Genomic DNA, 15,240 nt, shown 5'->3' on the forward strand with positions numbered 1-15,240 from the left:
AGAGAGAGGTGGATATTCTTTTGGGGAAAAAAAATGAAGATTTTGGGCATTCACAAGGGTAAAGAAGGAAGTATTTCCCACAGATTAAATGACTTGCTCACTTTGCAACAAAAAGATTGGCAAGCCTCCCCCCTCAGTTGCTATCAGACACTGGGTCCTCACTTTTTGCATGTAATTTATAACTGCTCGAATTAATAGGGCCACTGAGACTAGTTTAAATAACTGGTGCTCCGCAGTTTAAATAACTGGTGCTCCACAGCTAATTCTAAAAAACATCTTCTATCTTGATTTTCTAAAAAACTCCATTCCCTTAATTTTGCTTATGAAAGTGACTATATGTAACTTTTTAATGTTCCTGAAACAGTGTAATTTTTCACAGAATGATCATAAATGACCTGTAACAGCAAATGAGACTAACAGTGAAAAGAACTCTACTATTTATATATAGTTTTTATTAATGCCTCTGCCCGGGTCTGATTTTTCCCGCAAAGTCACAGAATGATTTGCGGCAGGTAGAACAGCTCTACACAAACACATTCTGACGGGTCACAGACTTCTGTGTAACACCAGATAAAGCCTGTGTTAGCGTATCCGGCCAGGTAAAAAGGTAGCAGGAGATTTCTTTATATAGGCCTAATTGTATTCTAATTTTATTTTAGCAGTTATCTGCTGTAGTTACGGCTGATACTGGGGCAGGACCTTCACAGGAAAGAAGGAAATTAAACGAAAACAACTAAAAGCTAAAAAGGAAAGTACAGACGACAGGCGAGCCTACTTCGGTCGGGCTTTCACCAGATGGAGACAATCATGGGACTGTAAATGATTCAAAATCCACCCCAAATCGGCCTTCATGTATGTAATATGTCTATTTATTCATATTATAACTTTACAATGCGCAATGTGGTTGTACGTCAGTAGCCAATATTAAATGACATCCTCCTTTCATTAAGCGCCCTTTCATTGCTTTTCAGTCCACGTTTGTGTTGGCCTACTATTTTCTTTTCCCTTGTCCCCTTGTACTTGGGTAAAGCGTCCGTGGGTTTCATGAAATGCGCTATATTCATCTAAGTTATTATTAGGTTGGTACGTCTTAATGCTTTGGCTTGTGACCCAGTGACAGTGATACCCAGTTTAGCTCACGATACATCAAAAGTAGACTAAGTTACCGTCTGCAACACCTGAAATGCAACGATGCATCCATAACGTATTCTCTTATTGTAAATGAATGAGCAAAACATTATCACAACTATATGCCTGTACCGCTAACTCTGTAATACAGTGGGCAACACAGCACCGTAAAGTGAAGACCTTTACGACAGCAGGAGTGGTAAAAATACTATCACTTCTGTCCAAAGCGGCCGCTAGAATCAACACAAAGAGAAAGTTACATATACAGTAGCCACTTTAAGGAAACTTTAAGCAAACTCTCAGAAGCTCTCTCTTTCCCTCGGTGTGTGTGTCTGTGTTTATTTATGTATATCTATACCTGTATAATAAGTGCTTGTGTGTTGTATATGTAACGTAGTTGAATGGGTTCAGGTTAAATTCTACTAAATTGGCACAACTACACCATCTACTGTTATAATTTGTACCTGCTTCGAGTAGTAGTAGAGCAGGATTATGGGAAATTCCTCACAGCAACGGAGGATTTCCAACGAGGTAACCTGTCTGTGAATGCTTGTGGACAATATAGCATTAACTACTTGAAAAGCACTTTAAAGTTGACCCAGTTTGTTTGGTCAGGTATAATAATTGCGGAAGTTAATGGCTGTATATAGTTACCAGATGTTTTATTCATGTTTTAGCACTCTGAAAATATTTTCTGTACGTTAACTAGCAACTTCATGGCCGTCTTTTGACAGAGCATGCTTGCTGTTGCCCTATGAGACGAGCATTCACACACTTATCTTCCTTTGTAAATACAGGTACTGTATGTTGCAGTATGTTGTATGTCCGTTGTGAAATGTTTTGTACTGAGATATTTATTTGTGATCTGCTTGATATTTTGTACCGTGGGAAATACATAATTATTTTTAAAATACTAAAAAAGGATAAAAAGTAACAGTCCAGTATGAAGAAGCTATATTATATTTTTGTTTATAGTGACTCTTTGTTAATTTGCAAGAGAACAGCTTCAATTTGGTTTATTTATTTCAATTACATTTATTATTCATGTAGATTGCTTCGCTAAGTGTCACAGCATTGCACAGAGAAAATTAGGCTGTAGAGGTGGGAAATTCCTCACAGCAACGGAGGATTTCCAACGAGACAGAGCACGCTTGCCGTTGTCCTATGAGATGAGCATTCACACACGGTTATCTTCTTAGTAAATGCAGGCAGAGGCTGATTAAACTGGCGGTTACCAACCTGACCGGCTCCGAGTGATACACAAGTCATCTCACATAGGGCCCATATAAATGCTACGGATGCATAATTTTTGCTCTTATTATTGGCTGAGGGCTTGTAACCAATACCAATCTACCTAGTTGTCCTCACTCTAACTTTTCACTTCTTGTTCTTTTTATTTTCGGGGTGTACATTTCTATATGTGACATTTGCTTTCCCAAGTATGTATAGTGTACTTTTCTGTATATTGTCGTCTAAACAAATATTTAGCACTTTGATTGCAAAAAAGAGAGGGTAAAACCCCCGCCGATAGGGGAGCTTTCCAGCTGGTAGCATGCAGCTTAAGACACAGGCTAACGTTAGTTTACCGGTTAACCTGTAGCTTGACTATTCCAGACACCATGGCCACTGCCGCAGTCCGAGATGACTGAGAAACAACAGAAAATCCTCCTGCTTTCCTGAAGTCACCGGTGTGGCAACATTTTGCCTATCCCATTAAGTGAGTATGTGAAGAAACAACGAAGGTTAAGCACGTGGGCTCTGACAGGATTTCGTGGAACCTTCAGGTACACTCGCTAATTGTGGGGAATTTCTGCTCATTCACAGTTAGTGTGATGAAGATGGTTCAATATTTTTTTTATATAACGAGATTCGGCATCGGTATCGACGTCGGCCAAATGCAAATTCTACAAAAGATCCTACAAAGGAGGAAGGGGTAGAGACCAGACCCCTGCTCCAATCTCTAATGTCCTGCTTTAAAAACACATGTTTCACAGATACTAATCCATATGTTTCATCAAATATCTATCCATATAGACATGAGAATGCCGTGATGATTATTATGAAACTTCCTCCTTGACCATGTGACTTGCTTTGCTTAAGGGTTTGAGGTTACCGTATCTTTTATCATGATGTTATAATGCATGTTAGTAATGTTTGTATTCTATGTGCAGCTAAACATCTCTATATTTCAATAATAGGAGCTTTAGCTTAGTAAGTCTAAGACTTAGTAAGACTGCCTAAAAGGGAGTTTTTCCTCGCCACTGTCGCACTAAATGTTTGCTCTTGGGGTAATTACTGGAATTGTTGGGTCTTTGTAAATTATAGAGTGTGGTCTAGACCTACTCTATCTGTAAAGTCTCCAGATAACTCTTGTTACGATTTGATACTATAAATCAAATTGAATTGAATTAAGAATGCTTAACGTTAAGAAGAGTAAGTTAGTTTAAAGTTTTAGCGTCAGAAAATGGTATTGGGAGGAGAACGCCCCCCTCAAAACATCCCTCCTTTGAATGGAAGATGACCTTTAAAAGCTGAACGCCCAAGCTTATCTGTCTCTCTTCTTTTCTGTTCTTCTGCCCTTCTTCGTACTTTGTTTTTCTTTTGTTCTCCTTCACCCCTGATGTCCTTTCTGCGTGTGGCACGGTGCTAAGTGACCTGCACACCGGCAGTTTATCTCACGCTCTCTTCGATCGGACATTTCCTCTCCGTCCATTGTCTTCCCTACTCAAGCTGCACAAAACTCGGACTGATCGCCTACGTTTTTAAATAAACACGCTGAAGAAGCTTGCGGGACAAACTCCCAGCTCAACGAAAATCCTCCTCTTCATCTCTGTGTTCGGAAGTCGGAAACTAACGAACCAGCACCAACACGGCAGTCACCATCTGGCGGTGATTCAACTCTTCATCTGTGGCTGCAGAGAGAGAACGAAACGAGCATGCGGAGTCGCCACAAGGTGGTAGCCGGAGGACAAGCTCCAGCACCGCGGCAAAAAAACTGCTGCCACCCTCGATCGTCCAGGCCGTCTTTTCATCCCTCCATCAATCCCTGCTTCCTAGTTAGACAAATGCTATTTTACTCTTAACCCTTGTGTTGTCTTCCCCCGCCGACCACGCACTTGTTGTCCTCTCGAGTCAAAATAGAAAAATTTACAGTTTTGTTTTGCTTTTTTCCCCCAGTGATTTTGATGTTTTTGTCCCTTTTGTTTGACACTTTTTTCAATGTTTTTGTCTATTTCTTTTTTCCCCACTAACACCAGTCCCGTATACACGTCACGGACACCTTGTTAGACTTGTTTTTCGGAATTCATGGTCAATAAACCTTGTTGGATTTTTAAATTATACTTAATTTTTGAGCCCAAAAAGCTGAAATTATGAATTATTTTGACTAATATTAGAGGAATGTATGTCGATGGATAATCAAAGACTCATGTATGTCAAAGTTGAGTCAGAATACCGTTTAGAAACGCTAGAAAATTGAATAAAACAACTTAAAATTCAACGAAAGTATATATATATATATATATATATATATATATATATATATATATATATATATATACATTTTGCTAACGGGTCCAATTTGACAACAGGAGGGTTAAAAGGGCGATGCTTACTGGCTTGTTTAGGAAGGGTTAGGGTGAATATAGGGTTTTAAAAGTGTTAAATCTTCCTTAAAAGTCAGTTTGTTCTGTTCTGCATTTATTCATTGCTTATTATGTTGATTTTAGTAGTATGTATTCAACAGATGAATACGTTCTTCATTCATAAAGAATGTGAATTCTGTGTGTTCTGGAAACAGCACAGCCTCTGTCCACCGAGTATGTCAAACTTTATCTCTTTAGCGAGATAAAACCTCCAAATGTTGAAACTGAACTAAGGCAAAGGTTATAAGCATTCTCTTTATAGAGTGGTACCCCAAATGTATTAGCTGCTCAAAATAATAAACAATTGCTGATAGCCAAGCGCTCAACAATAAATTAAATATTAATAAATGTCAATTAATTAAACCATCCACATACACTCCACTTGTTTTAACGTAGATTGTGTCATCAAATATACTTCATTATTATTCATCTTGTATCAATGAAACTATAACATTTTAATGTCATCGTGTCATAACTCACTTACCAACAAGATACATGCCTATCCAGTCCCTAGCATCCACTTCCTCCTTGATGTCCCACGTGATCACCAGGTTGTCAGACTCGCCTATGGTGTAGTAGGAGGAGCTGATGGTCAGAGTGGAGCGTGCGTCTGGGGAGACCAGGTCAGTGTCACTGGTGGAACGCGACAGCCCCAGCATGAAGTCCTCCTGGTCCAGACCATTGACGGCAAAGGTCTCTGGGCCACAGCTTTGACGAACCGCATTCTTGCAGCGCTGGCGGGTCTGGGTGCTGCAGGTCGGGGAAGCCATCGCAGCCAGGCCCAGAAACCGGTTCTGGTACAAGTTCTGAAAGAAAATACCCAGCAAGAAGCTTTTAGCCAACTAACAAGGAAAAAGACTTTCAGATTACAAAGAAAATCAAAAGAAGAAAACCCCTAACTAGTGTTTCTGTTGGATTTCCTCTATAATTAGCTAGTTTTTCACACTATATATTGATCCTCGTCCCATTTTACAGGGTTCATTGCAACAGTGATTTTCCTTTTTCCAGAGAAAATCCATTCATTCGGTTTTTGACACCCAAAAAATCTGTGAAATATTAATTATGTACATTCTACCCCTGAATTTTCAGGCCCTGTCACGGTCACCCCCACCACACATACCCCAACCCCCAACATGTAAATACAGCAGTCAACTGTCAGCAGTGTGGACAGTATTCAATATGGAAGACTGAGAGCATGCTACTGGGTCAGAGACGAATAAGGATTTAAAATTTGAAAATAAATGTGTCAAAACTCAATTCAAGCACTTTCTATTTCTAGGAATTTAATTTAGAAATGCAATTTAATTTTCTTTGATGAATCATATGATTTATTCCATGAAAAACGTCCTTCCTGGGTAACGAGAATGGATTTAAAAATGATTTCAATGCCTACCTTTTTTATCATATAAATGTTTATGTATATCCATAGTTACTGCTAACCAAACACGCGCACACTGCTCAAAAAAACTGAAAATAAATTTTTTACACAATTAATATGATATATTTGGGAATTTATAATTAAATGGGCTCATCGTTTGATTTTGGTCACACAATATTCCATGCCAAAAACAGAAACATTATGAAAGATGTCTTAAAATGCTTTACAGTAACGGTAATCATGTTTTTATTGTATACTTAACTCAGGAAAACATGATTGTGTAATATACCATGAAGATCTGAGTTAAATTACTTGACTGTGTCATTGTTACTCGGGATGACATCCCGTTAGCCAGGAATGACATACTGTCAGTATTTCGCTAAAGGCTCTCTTTTTTTTCAACAGTCATACATACAATAAAAAGCAAGCAACACTTGCAGGGTCACATAAGAAATCCGAAAAACTACGAAAACATCAAAAAAAAAAAAGGCCAACAAAACTAAAGTGGTCAGTGAAAACCACTGTGTCAGTTTTTTGTTGTGCCTCTCTTTATAAGACAGCATCTGGAAGGACAGATGTGACCATGGAACTTGAAAACTTTTGAAAGAAGCAGGCAGACACTCATGCACGTACATACACACACACACACATTATTATATGATCAATTAACAATTCAATATTAGATTATGTCTATAATATTAGATTATTCATTATCTGGACAATGATCATGACCAAAAATGACTGAATGAATGAAAATAAAGAAATACATATTATGTTATTAATATAATCTAACAATATCAACACAATGCTTGAAAAGTGACAAATACTAATAAAAAAAACTATTTTCATTAACATGTCCAATCTGGATAACGAGGACATGTCCTGGGTAACAGAAGATCTTCGTTATCCAGGAAGGACAAAAACATGATTTTCCCACCAAAACTCTGTCAAACATGGCATACTAAGCTAAAATATATCTTAGCCTTTAAAACATTAATGCCATATTTCACATGAAATAGGCAGTTTTGAAATATCAAATCATCAAATATGTTTTATTAGCGTTATTCAGAAAGACACATGATTTTTGGACACAGGGTACCAGTGACCGAAAAAGCTAAATATCAACTTTGTAAGAGAGAATTACTAAACTCTCCAAATGTTTTGGGGTCCTCCAAAATCGTCTTTATGATGTAATATCCTGTTACATGACTAGGCAAATGCATTGTGGGTAATGTATGCATTTGAATGTCTGTTACCCAGGAGGGACATTGGGGAAATCCAAAAGTTTGGACAAAAGTATTTATTGTGTAGAACAGTAAATAAGCTCAGTATTGGTATTATGTGTGTAGGTATAATTGCAAACATCCACACAAATTGTGCCCAAGTAGAAAAATTATGCTTTTATTAATAAATTATAATTAATTCTTTTGACATTTTTGTCACATTTCTACACTTAGATTTTAAGTCGGGACGTTACCCAGAATGGACATTTTGGTACTTTTGAGCTCAATGGCTCTTAAAATTTGCATTTCTTGCAATAAATACTCAAGTGAGTAAAGAGGGGAGAGTAAAGCAATATAATGCACTGTTTTAAAATGTATATTTATTTTTAACATTATGAATATGCTTTCGACACCATAAAAATGGTTTGTGTTCCAAAGCTGAATTACTTTATCCAATCTCTTTCCTCTGTCATATTTTAAATGGTTTGAAAGGACAAAAGAGACATTTACATGGAATGGTAAAAAAAAAAAAAAAAACACGGCTACATTTTGATAAATTACAAAGACTGATTGATAGAGGAGGTTTGGGTCAACCAAAGATGTTGTATTATTACTTTGCTTTTAACTTAAGGCATCTGGCCTACTGGTCACTTCCTCCTGAGAGAGCCCCACCCTGGTATTGTATTGAGCAATCTGTTCTTGCCCCATTATTGCCCTTACAGTATGGTGAGGTAAAAACACATCCAATAATCTCTCCCCTAAATGTCGTTTGGACCAAAGTGGCCTGGCTGTTTGAACTGGATCCATATCTAAATACTTCATTAAGTATTGCAAAATCTAAATTTATTGGTAGATCTCCCCTTTTTTAGAAGCATTGGTTGGAAAAGGGAATTGTCACACTGGGGGATCTGTATCTCGGTGGCATATTGAAATCCTTTGAGGATGTGGTACAGCAAATTGGAATCCCTAGGTCTCGATTTTTAAGATGCTTGCAACTTTGCCATCTGTTAGTGGGGATTTTTGGATGCAGTTCTTCAGCACCGACGGCACCAGAATTATGCATCGCTTCTATTGGACTCCCTCCAGATTGTTTAGACTTGGTTTCAAAGTCATCCCAAATTGTTGGAAATGTAAGCCAGAGGACCCCAATTACTTCATGTCCTATGGTCTTGTGATAAAGTCCAGAAATATTTAACTGGGATAAATGACAACCTATGTCGGATTGCAGGGACCCAGGTTCCATTCAGCCCAAGATTATTTGTTCTAGGGGATGGGTATAGATAAGCACATAAGAAGCTGGGTCCAAACTAGTTAAATGATAGCCAGACATTCTTTTAAGAGGATGGAGGAATGAAGGGGTGGCGTTAATTCAAGAGTGGGCTTGTGCGATGGCTAGGGTGGCATATGTTCATGTTGCAAATTGTATGTTTTGTGTGTTTAGTTCAAAATAAATGTTGTTAATCATTAAAAAGAGGGCGGAGCTGGGGAGGGTAACGTGGCTAAGCCAGTGTCATCTATGGATTCAATGACGTGCACTAAACTAAATGCTAGAAAGGAAAACTTGCAGATTTATAGTGAACGTTATAGGAGTGAATATAATGAACACAATAATCATAGGTTAGTTATCAGAATTGTCTTTTTTCCTATACTAAAGAGAAGCTTTGACAGTCTATTAAATATATGGGGGAGTTCCTTTGTGTGTGCCATTATTATGAATTATTTATAGGCTTAAGTACTTGTGATATCAACAGATAACGTTTAATATAATACCCGGTAGGAAAGGAAATTACATTTCTCCATTCTCAGCTGAGGTGGACACATCACCACTGCAGTGTTTACTATTGCACTTTACACTGCATACATTAGCCTAGCAGCTATCAGAGTTGAATTTTAGCCTGGGTTGCAAGTTTTTGTAGCCTAAAACAGAGCAGCTTATATTTGGTTTGAGCGATCAACAGTTAGCAGACTGCTGAGATGCCCTCTGCTCTTCTCAGCTGCTAGACCACTGTGCTGCCAGAATGGCTAATTATTTCCAAACAGAGCCATTTAAGTCAACTGCTAATTTTTCATTTATTTTTTTAAATATCGCAATATATATCGCAGGAAAAAAAAAGATTGCAATGTTTTTTTTCCAATATCGTGCAGCCCTACCTGTCAACATGTTTCAAGGTGTGGCATGACACACTAAGAGTTGGGTGGCTGTTCAGCGCGGATGCTGTGATCAGTGCAAGATACAGCATCATCACCAGCAAGTCCAAATGTGAGGGAGTTTTCCATCAGATCAGAGAATGCTCTAGTTGAAACGGAGCTTCAGGGCACAACCCATCCCACTCTGACGCATAGTTCTAAATACTGAGGCACTCTGGGCGCAGTTGGTGATGAAGAAAGGTTATCTGCATGCACAGTGCAATTTTCATGTGCCTGCTTGTGACAGAATTTGATATGAATATTAGTGAAAAGCCACCATCATACAATACATACGTTCTTTCTTATTCTTTCTTGAACATGGTGGAAATAACGTTCCAATGGCTGATTGAGAGGCTGTGTCAAATCTAACAGGATGTGATGAGAAGCTTTTATTCATTTATTTATGTATTATTCTTAATGTCTCTGTCCTTTACATTTATGTTTTCCTTAAGTGTCAAACATGTTTTATATGTATGTACATTGATTATGTTAAAACTCTTAAACAATATTGATGAAAAACAAAAAAGCCACCATCATTATTGATTTAACAGTTGGTTGTAACCAATATATATATATATTTCTTTTTTCATAGATTTGGCAAATATTGCTAATATGATGACAATGCAGTAAGTTTATATTTTATCATGAACAAGATGACATTTAAAGATATTGAACGTCAGAACAAAACGTATTCTAGTTCGCTGTACACAAATAAATATTGCTATTGGCAACAGCCTTTAAAATGCCATAATGTTACACATTAACTGGGTAAGCAGGCAAAAGGAGAAGGTGGTGGGTGATCATGGTGACGGGTGGGTGGGGGGGCACTGACCTTGATACTACAGAGCTGCATCAGCATTATGACCAGTCAACCCAAAGCAGATCAAAACCTGAGGGAAGTTGGAGGAGAAGGGTGGCGTGTTACAAACCACAAAAAGCAAAAAAAATAAAAAGCAGAGGCTGTAAATGTAGCAGGTTGGAGTCAAGTGTGGCATTTGTGTGCAGGGAAAAAACAACATCATCATCAGTAGATCACTTTCATACTTCATCTTTGTAAGATAAAAATATGAATAATTGAGAAGGAGCAGAAGCACATATGGACAAATAAAAGAAAACAGAGATATAAAGACACGGTGACCTCCACACAGAAACATGGAGAACAGAGATATACAGCAATCAGAGCTATCCGACAGAGATATACAGCAATCAGAGCTATCCGACAGAGACATACAGCAATCAGAGCTATCCGACAGAGATATACAGCAATCGGAGCTATTCGACAGAGATATACAGCAATCGGAGCTATTCGACAGAGATATACAGCAATCGGAGCTATCCGACAGAGATATACAGCAATCAGAGCTATCCAAAAGAGATATACAGCAATCGGAGCTATCCAACAGAAATATACAGCAATCGGAGCTATCCAAGAGAGATATACAGCAATCAGAGCTATCCGACAGAGACATACAGCAATCAGAGCTATCCGACAGAGATATACAGCAATCAGAGCTATCCAACAGAGACATACAGCAATCGGAGCTATCCGACAGAGATATACAGCAATCGGAGCTATCCGACAGAGATATACAGCAATCGGAGCTATCCAAGAGAGATATACAGCAATCAGAGCTATCCAAGAGAGATAGATATACAGCAATCAGAGCTATCCGACAGAGATATACAGCAATCGGAGCTATCCAAGAGAGATATACAGCAATCAGAGCTATCCAAGAGAGATATACAGCAATCAGAGCTATCCGACAGAGATATACAGCAATCAGAGCTATCCAACAGAGATATACAGCAATCGGAGCTATCCAACAGAGATATACAGCAATCAGAGCTATCCAACAGAGATATACAGCAATCGGAGCTATCCGACAGAGATATACAGCAATCAGAGCTATCCAAGAGAGATATACAGCAATCAGAGCTATCCAAGAGAGATAGATATTCAGCAATCAGAGCTATCCGACAGAGATATACAGCAATCAGAGCTATCCAACAGAGATATACAGCAATCAGAGCTATCCAAGAGAGATAGATATACAGCAATCAGAGCTATCCGACAGAGATATACAGCAATCAGAGCTATCCAACAGAGACATACAGCAATCTGAGCTATCCAACAGAGATATACAGCAATCAGAGCTATCCGACAGAGATATACAGCAATCAGAGCTATTCGACAGAGATATACAGCAATCAGAGCTATCCGACAGAGATATACAGCAATCGGAGCTATTCGACAGAGATATACAAAAATCAGAGCTATCCAAGAGAGATATACAGCAATCAGAGCTATCCGACAGAGATATACAGCAATCAGAGCTATCCAAGTGTCTAATGGAACAGCTAATATTTCCACTTCTCAGTTTTCATGTGCATCTCTGAAAGGTCACATGGTTTGCATTGACGCAATGAAGAGGCAAGCCTGCAAAGGAAGAAAATATATTCTCGGGTCACTTAACTGCCGCTGATACGACGGAGCTCTGTAGCCAGCGTCTGTACCCGGCTCAAAGCCCCCTATTCTCCTACTTTGGATGTCTCGTGAGCTAAACCGGGTGACACTATCACCGTCACTGTGCCACGAGCCGAACGTAATAATATCTTAGATTCATATATCGCATTTCATGAAACCCACGGATGCTTTACCCAGGTAGGCTACAGGGGGAAGAAAATAGTAGGACAACACAAACACGGACTAGGCTAAAAGGAATAAAAACGTCTGTGCTAAATGAAAGGGGGGTGTAATTTAATGTTGGCTACTGACGTGCAACCGCATCACACATTGCATTTTATGAATGAAGTAGACATATTGTACTAAGGGCCAATTTGGGGTGGGTTTTGAATCCTTTACAATCCCGTGATTGTCTCCATCTGTTGAAAGCCCGACCGAGATTGACTTGTCATCTGTCTTTCTCCCTTTTAGCTTTTAGTTGTTCTTTGTTTAAGTTCCTTCTTTCCTGTGATGGTCCTGCCCCAGTATCAGCCATAACTACAGCACATAACTTCCAAAATAAAATTAGAATACAATTAGGTCTATATAAAGAATTCTCCTGGTTCAGGATCAGTTGGGGGTTTGGTGCCTTGCTCAACTGGCACCTCTCCAGCTACCAGTCCACCACCATACTTTGGCCCGTATGGGGACTTGAACCGGCAACCCTCCGGTTCCCAACCCAACTCCGTACAGACTGAGCTACAGCCAACCCCTACATATGTATAACCAGTATATTCTTCACTACATGGAATATAAATGTGTAACCAGTGTTCCACTCAGAGCATGAAATGTGGAAAAATCAGAGGACCAGCATACACTGCTGAGACCATGCAGAGCAAGAGTCAACTGCTCTGGGAATCCCCCCCTCCCTCTGGCTTGTTGCTTGATTAGGGGACAGATGAGGCAGATAGCAGAGAAGAGAGGAAAATCATCTTGATCCAGTTTGCAATACATACGCCTTTTAGACACACTGAGAGCAAACCAGTCAAGATTTTTATTATATATTTATAATGATATTATGCCAGGGGCAGAAGAAAGCATAGAGAGTGAGTAAAAAGCAGTCCCAGCCAGAGATTGATGAGGCCAGCACAGGATAAGCATGGAGATCAGAATGGTATCATGTCAAAAAAAAGGTGGATCAGAAGACATATTCACACTACAGAAAACCAGATGCAGCCTGGGGGGAAATTAGTGGAACTGAGTGTTGTTAGCTTCATAAACTGAATAAAAACAACTCTTAGCAGCACCGATCTCTGGTTGACTTTGGTGAATTTTTGGGACTCTTTTGCTGTCTACCTTTTTGCTGAAAAAATGTGTGCAGAAGAGGAGTTCAGTCTTCTACCCAGCTTAGGTTTTGTCTTTTATTGGACAGATGCAGGGGGAGGACTTGCGTAACAGGGGTACATACATGTGCCATTTTCATTGAAATGTTAATTACACTAAGGAAGGCAAGCAGAAGTTTATTGCTGAAAAAGGTCAATTTGACCCGCTACATAACAGGAGGGTTAATTATAGGCGAGTGATTTGCATGGCACCGAAACACGGAGGAAAACAAGAGAAAAGAAAGGCACCCGCCGTGTGTTGCTCCAGTATTCAAGGGGATTTTGAGGATGGGAGTTCCCACACAAAGTGGGAGGGGGGAATCCTCCCCTTATAATAGGACTCGTAGTAGCCTCCATCCCAAATCATGAGCAAACTAGGGCGAATCTGTAGGCTACGGCCCTGACGTCTCCAGCGCCGATAGGCTACATCATGCCAAACAACATTCAGACAATTAATTATTAATACTTTAATGTTATTTCTAAGCCTACTGGCAAATAGCCTAAAGGAGGTCTAGATATGAAAGATGACTCATGGCGTTCTCAGATGTGTATCCACTGATTAGGCACATATCCAACGGATAACAAGTCAATGTTGCCTTTTTATGTAGTCTAATAGAATTCCAACTTTAGAGAATGATGTGGCTTGCTAGCAACGGCAGCGAATTAAGCTACAAGAGAGCAGTGTTTCGCGTAATGTGAACCGCCTCCAAACACAATTCTGCTTTCGTGTTGCTTGTCGGATATGTGCTCCATAGCCTACTGAAAAATAAGAACATTATTTCGTGTGTGTTCGTGTGTCATTGCCGACGAACCGCCGCATCGATGTTTTAAACGGAATCCAGCGTCGGGAGAAAATGACACATACATGCGGGAGAGATGGGCCGCTGCTGGGGACTGATATATAATAGGCTGCATCATTTAACGGTACACAGCAAGAATGAAAACGACCAACCTGGGATAAAATAACCCGCCGGTGGATCATGCTCCAAAGGTAAGGATGAGAACTCGAAGAGGTACACACCTGCTAATTTCCACCGAGCTCCATTTTGACAGTAGAAGGCAGGAGGGAGGAACACAAACAAAACGGCGTAACGAGGCACGCAAGAGAGGCTGGAGTCACATCCTTTCCTCTTTCTCTGGACCAATGTAAAGCTAGTCAAAATACTATCTGAATTTCCTGCCACTGCCAGAATCGAACATTAAAGCTGCGAGCATGGAAAGGTTTTTTTTTTGTTGGGCGTTTTGGTCAATATTTTTGCATGTAGAGCATGTAAAAAAATAATGCGTATTACAAATAGCTTTATCTGAAAATTGGTTTCATTATCGATTTAGGCAATTCCAACTTAAAATACGCTTTTATTTTGAAGGTTACACTTCTGGTCATATAAGATACATTTTGTCGGATAGAGCAATGGCTCACAGCCAATCAGAAAACGCGCTTCTCTCCTCGCGTACGCTGCCTCCTCTCTGCCCCCATTCGTCAACCAACGCACACATAAACATGTAGCCTATACACGCGCAGGCGGTGGCAAGCGCGCACTTATTATTCCCATCAGTCTCCTCTCGTGCATTCCCCCCCCCCCGTGACCCTCGCGTACAACGTGATGTCATTTCACATGAACCGAATTTAATCAAAATGTATTTATATAGCACTTTACAGCAACCAGCAGGTATCCAAAGGGCTTAACATCAGAAACCAAGAGTAAAAACACATCTCATACAATAGAAAGAATGAACATAGAAAACACATATATATATATATGTGTAAAATATAAAAATAAAATAGTAAAATCAGAAAAGGTTACAAAGAAATGTTAAATTAATTTAATTGAATTATTTCACAATTTCATGGTTA

At 39.3% G+C, this 15,240-nt stretch overlaps 1 protein-coding gene across 5 annotated transcripts in view; it reads right to left on the reverse strand.

Annotated features, from left to right (window-relative positions):
- The window catches only part of hecw1a (HECT, C2 and WW domain containing E3 ubiquitin protein ligase 1a), a 96,918-nt gene extending 82,418 nt beyond the window's left edge, over window positions 1–14,500 (reverse strand). For 3 of the 5 annotated variants that reach the window (XM_028569104.1, XM_028569100.1, XM_028569103.1), the window contains exons 1-3: window positions 14,338–14,500; window positions 10,393–10,450; window positions 5,257–5,578 (exon numbers count right to left, since the gene is read on the reverse strand). In XM_028569104.1, the coding sequence (XP_028424905.1) occupies window positions 5,257–5,578; window positions 10,393–10,419 (349 nt within the window). In that variant the 5' untranslated portion in view covers window positions 10,420–10,450; window positions 14,338–14,500. The remainder of the gene's footprint in view (window positions 1–5,256; window positions 5,579–10,392; window positions 10,451–14,337) is intronic. The other 2 variants (XM_028569101.1, XM_028569102.1) reach the window with 2 other exon arrangements.
- Between the last annotated feature and the right edge of the window lie 740 nt (window positions 14,501–15,240).

The sequence above is a fragment of the Perca flavescens genome, chromosome 22, assembly GCF_004354835.1.
Source record: "Perca flavescens isolate YP-PL-M2 chromosome 22, PFLA_1.0, whole genome shotgun sequence".
In the NCBI taxonomy this organism is placed as follows: Eukaryota; Metazoa; Chordata; class Actinopteri; order Perciformes; family Percidae; genus Perca; species Perca flavescens.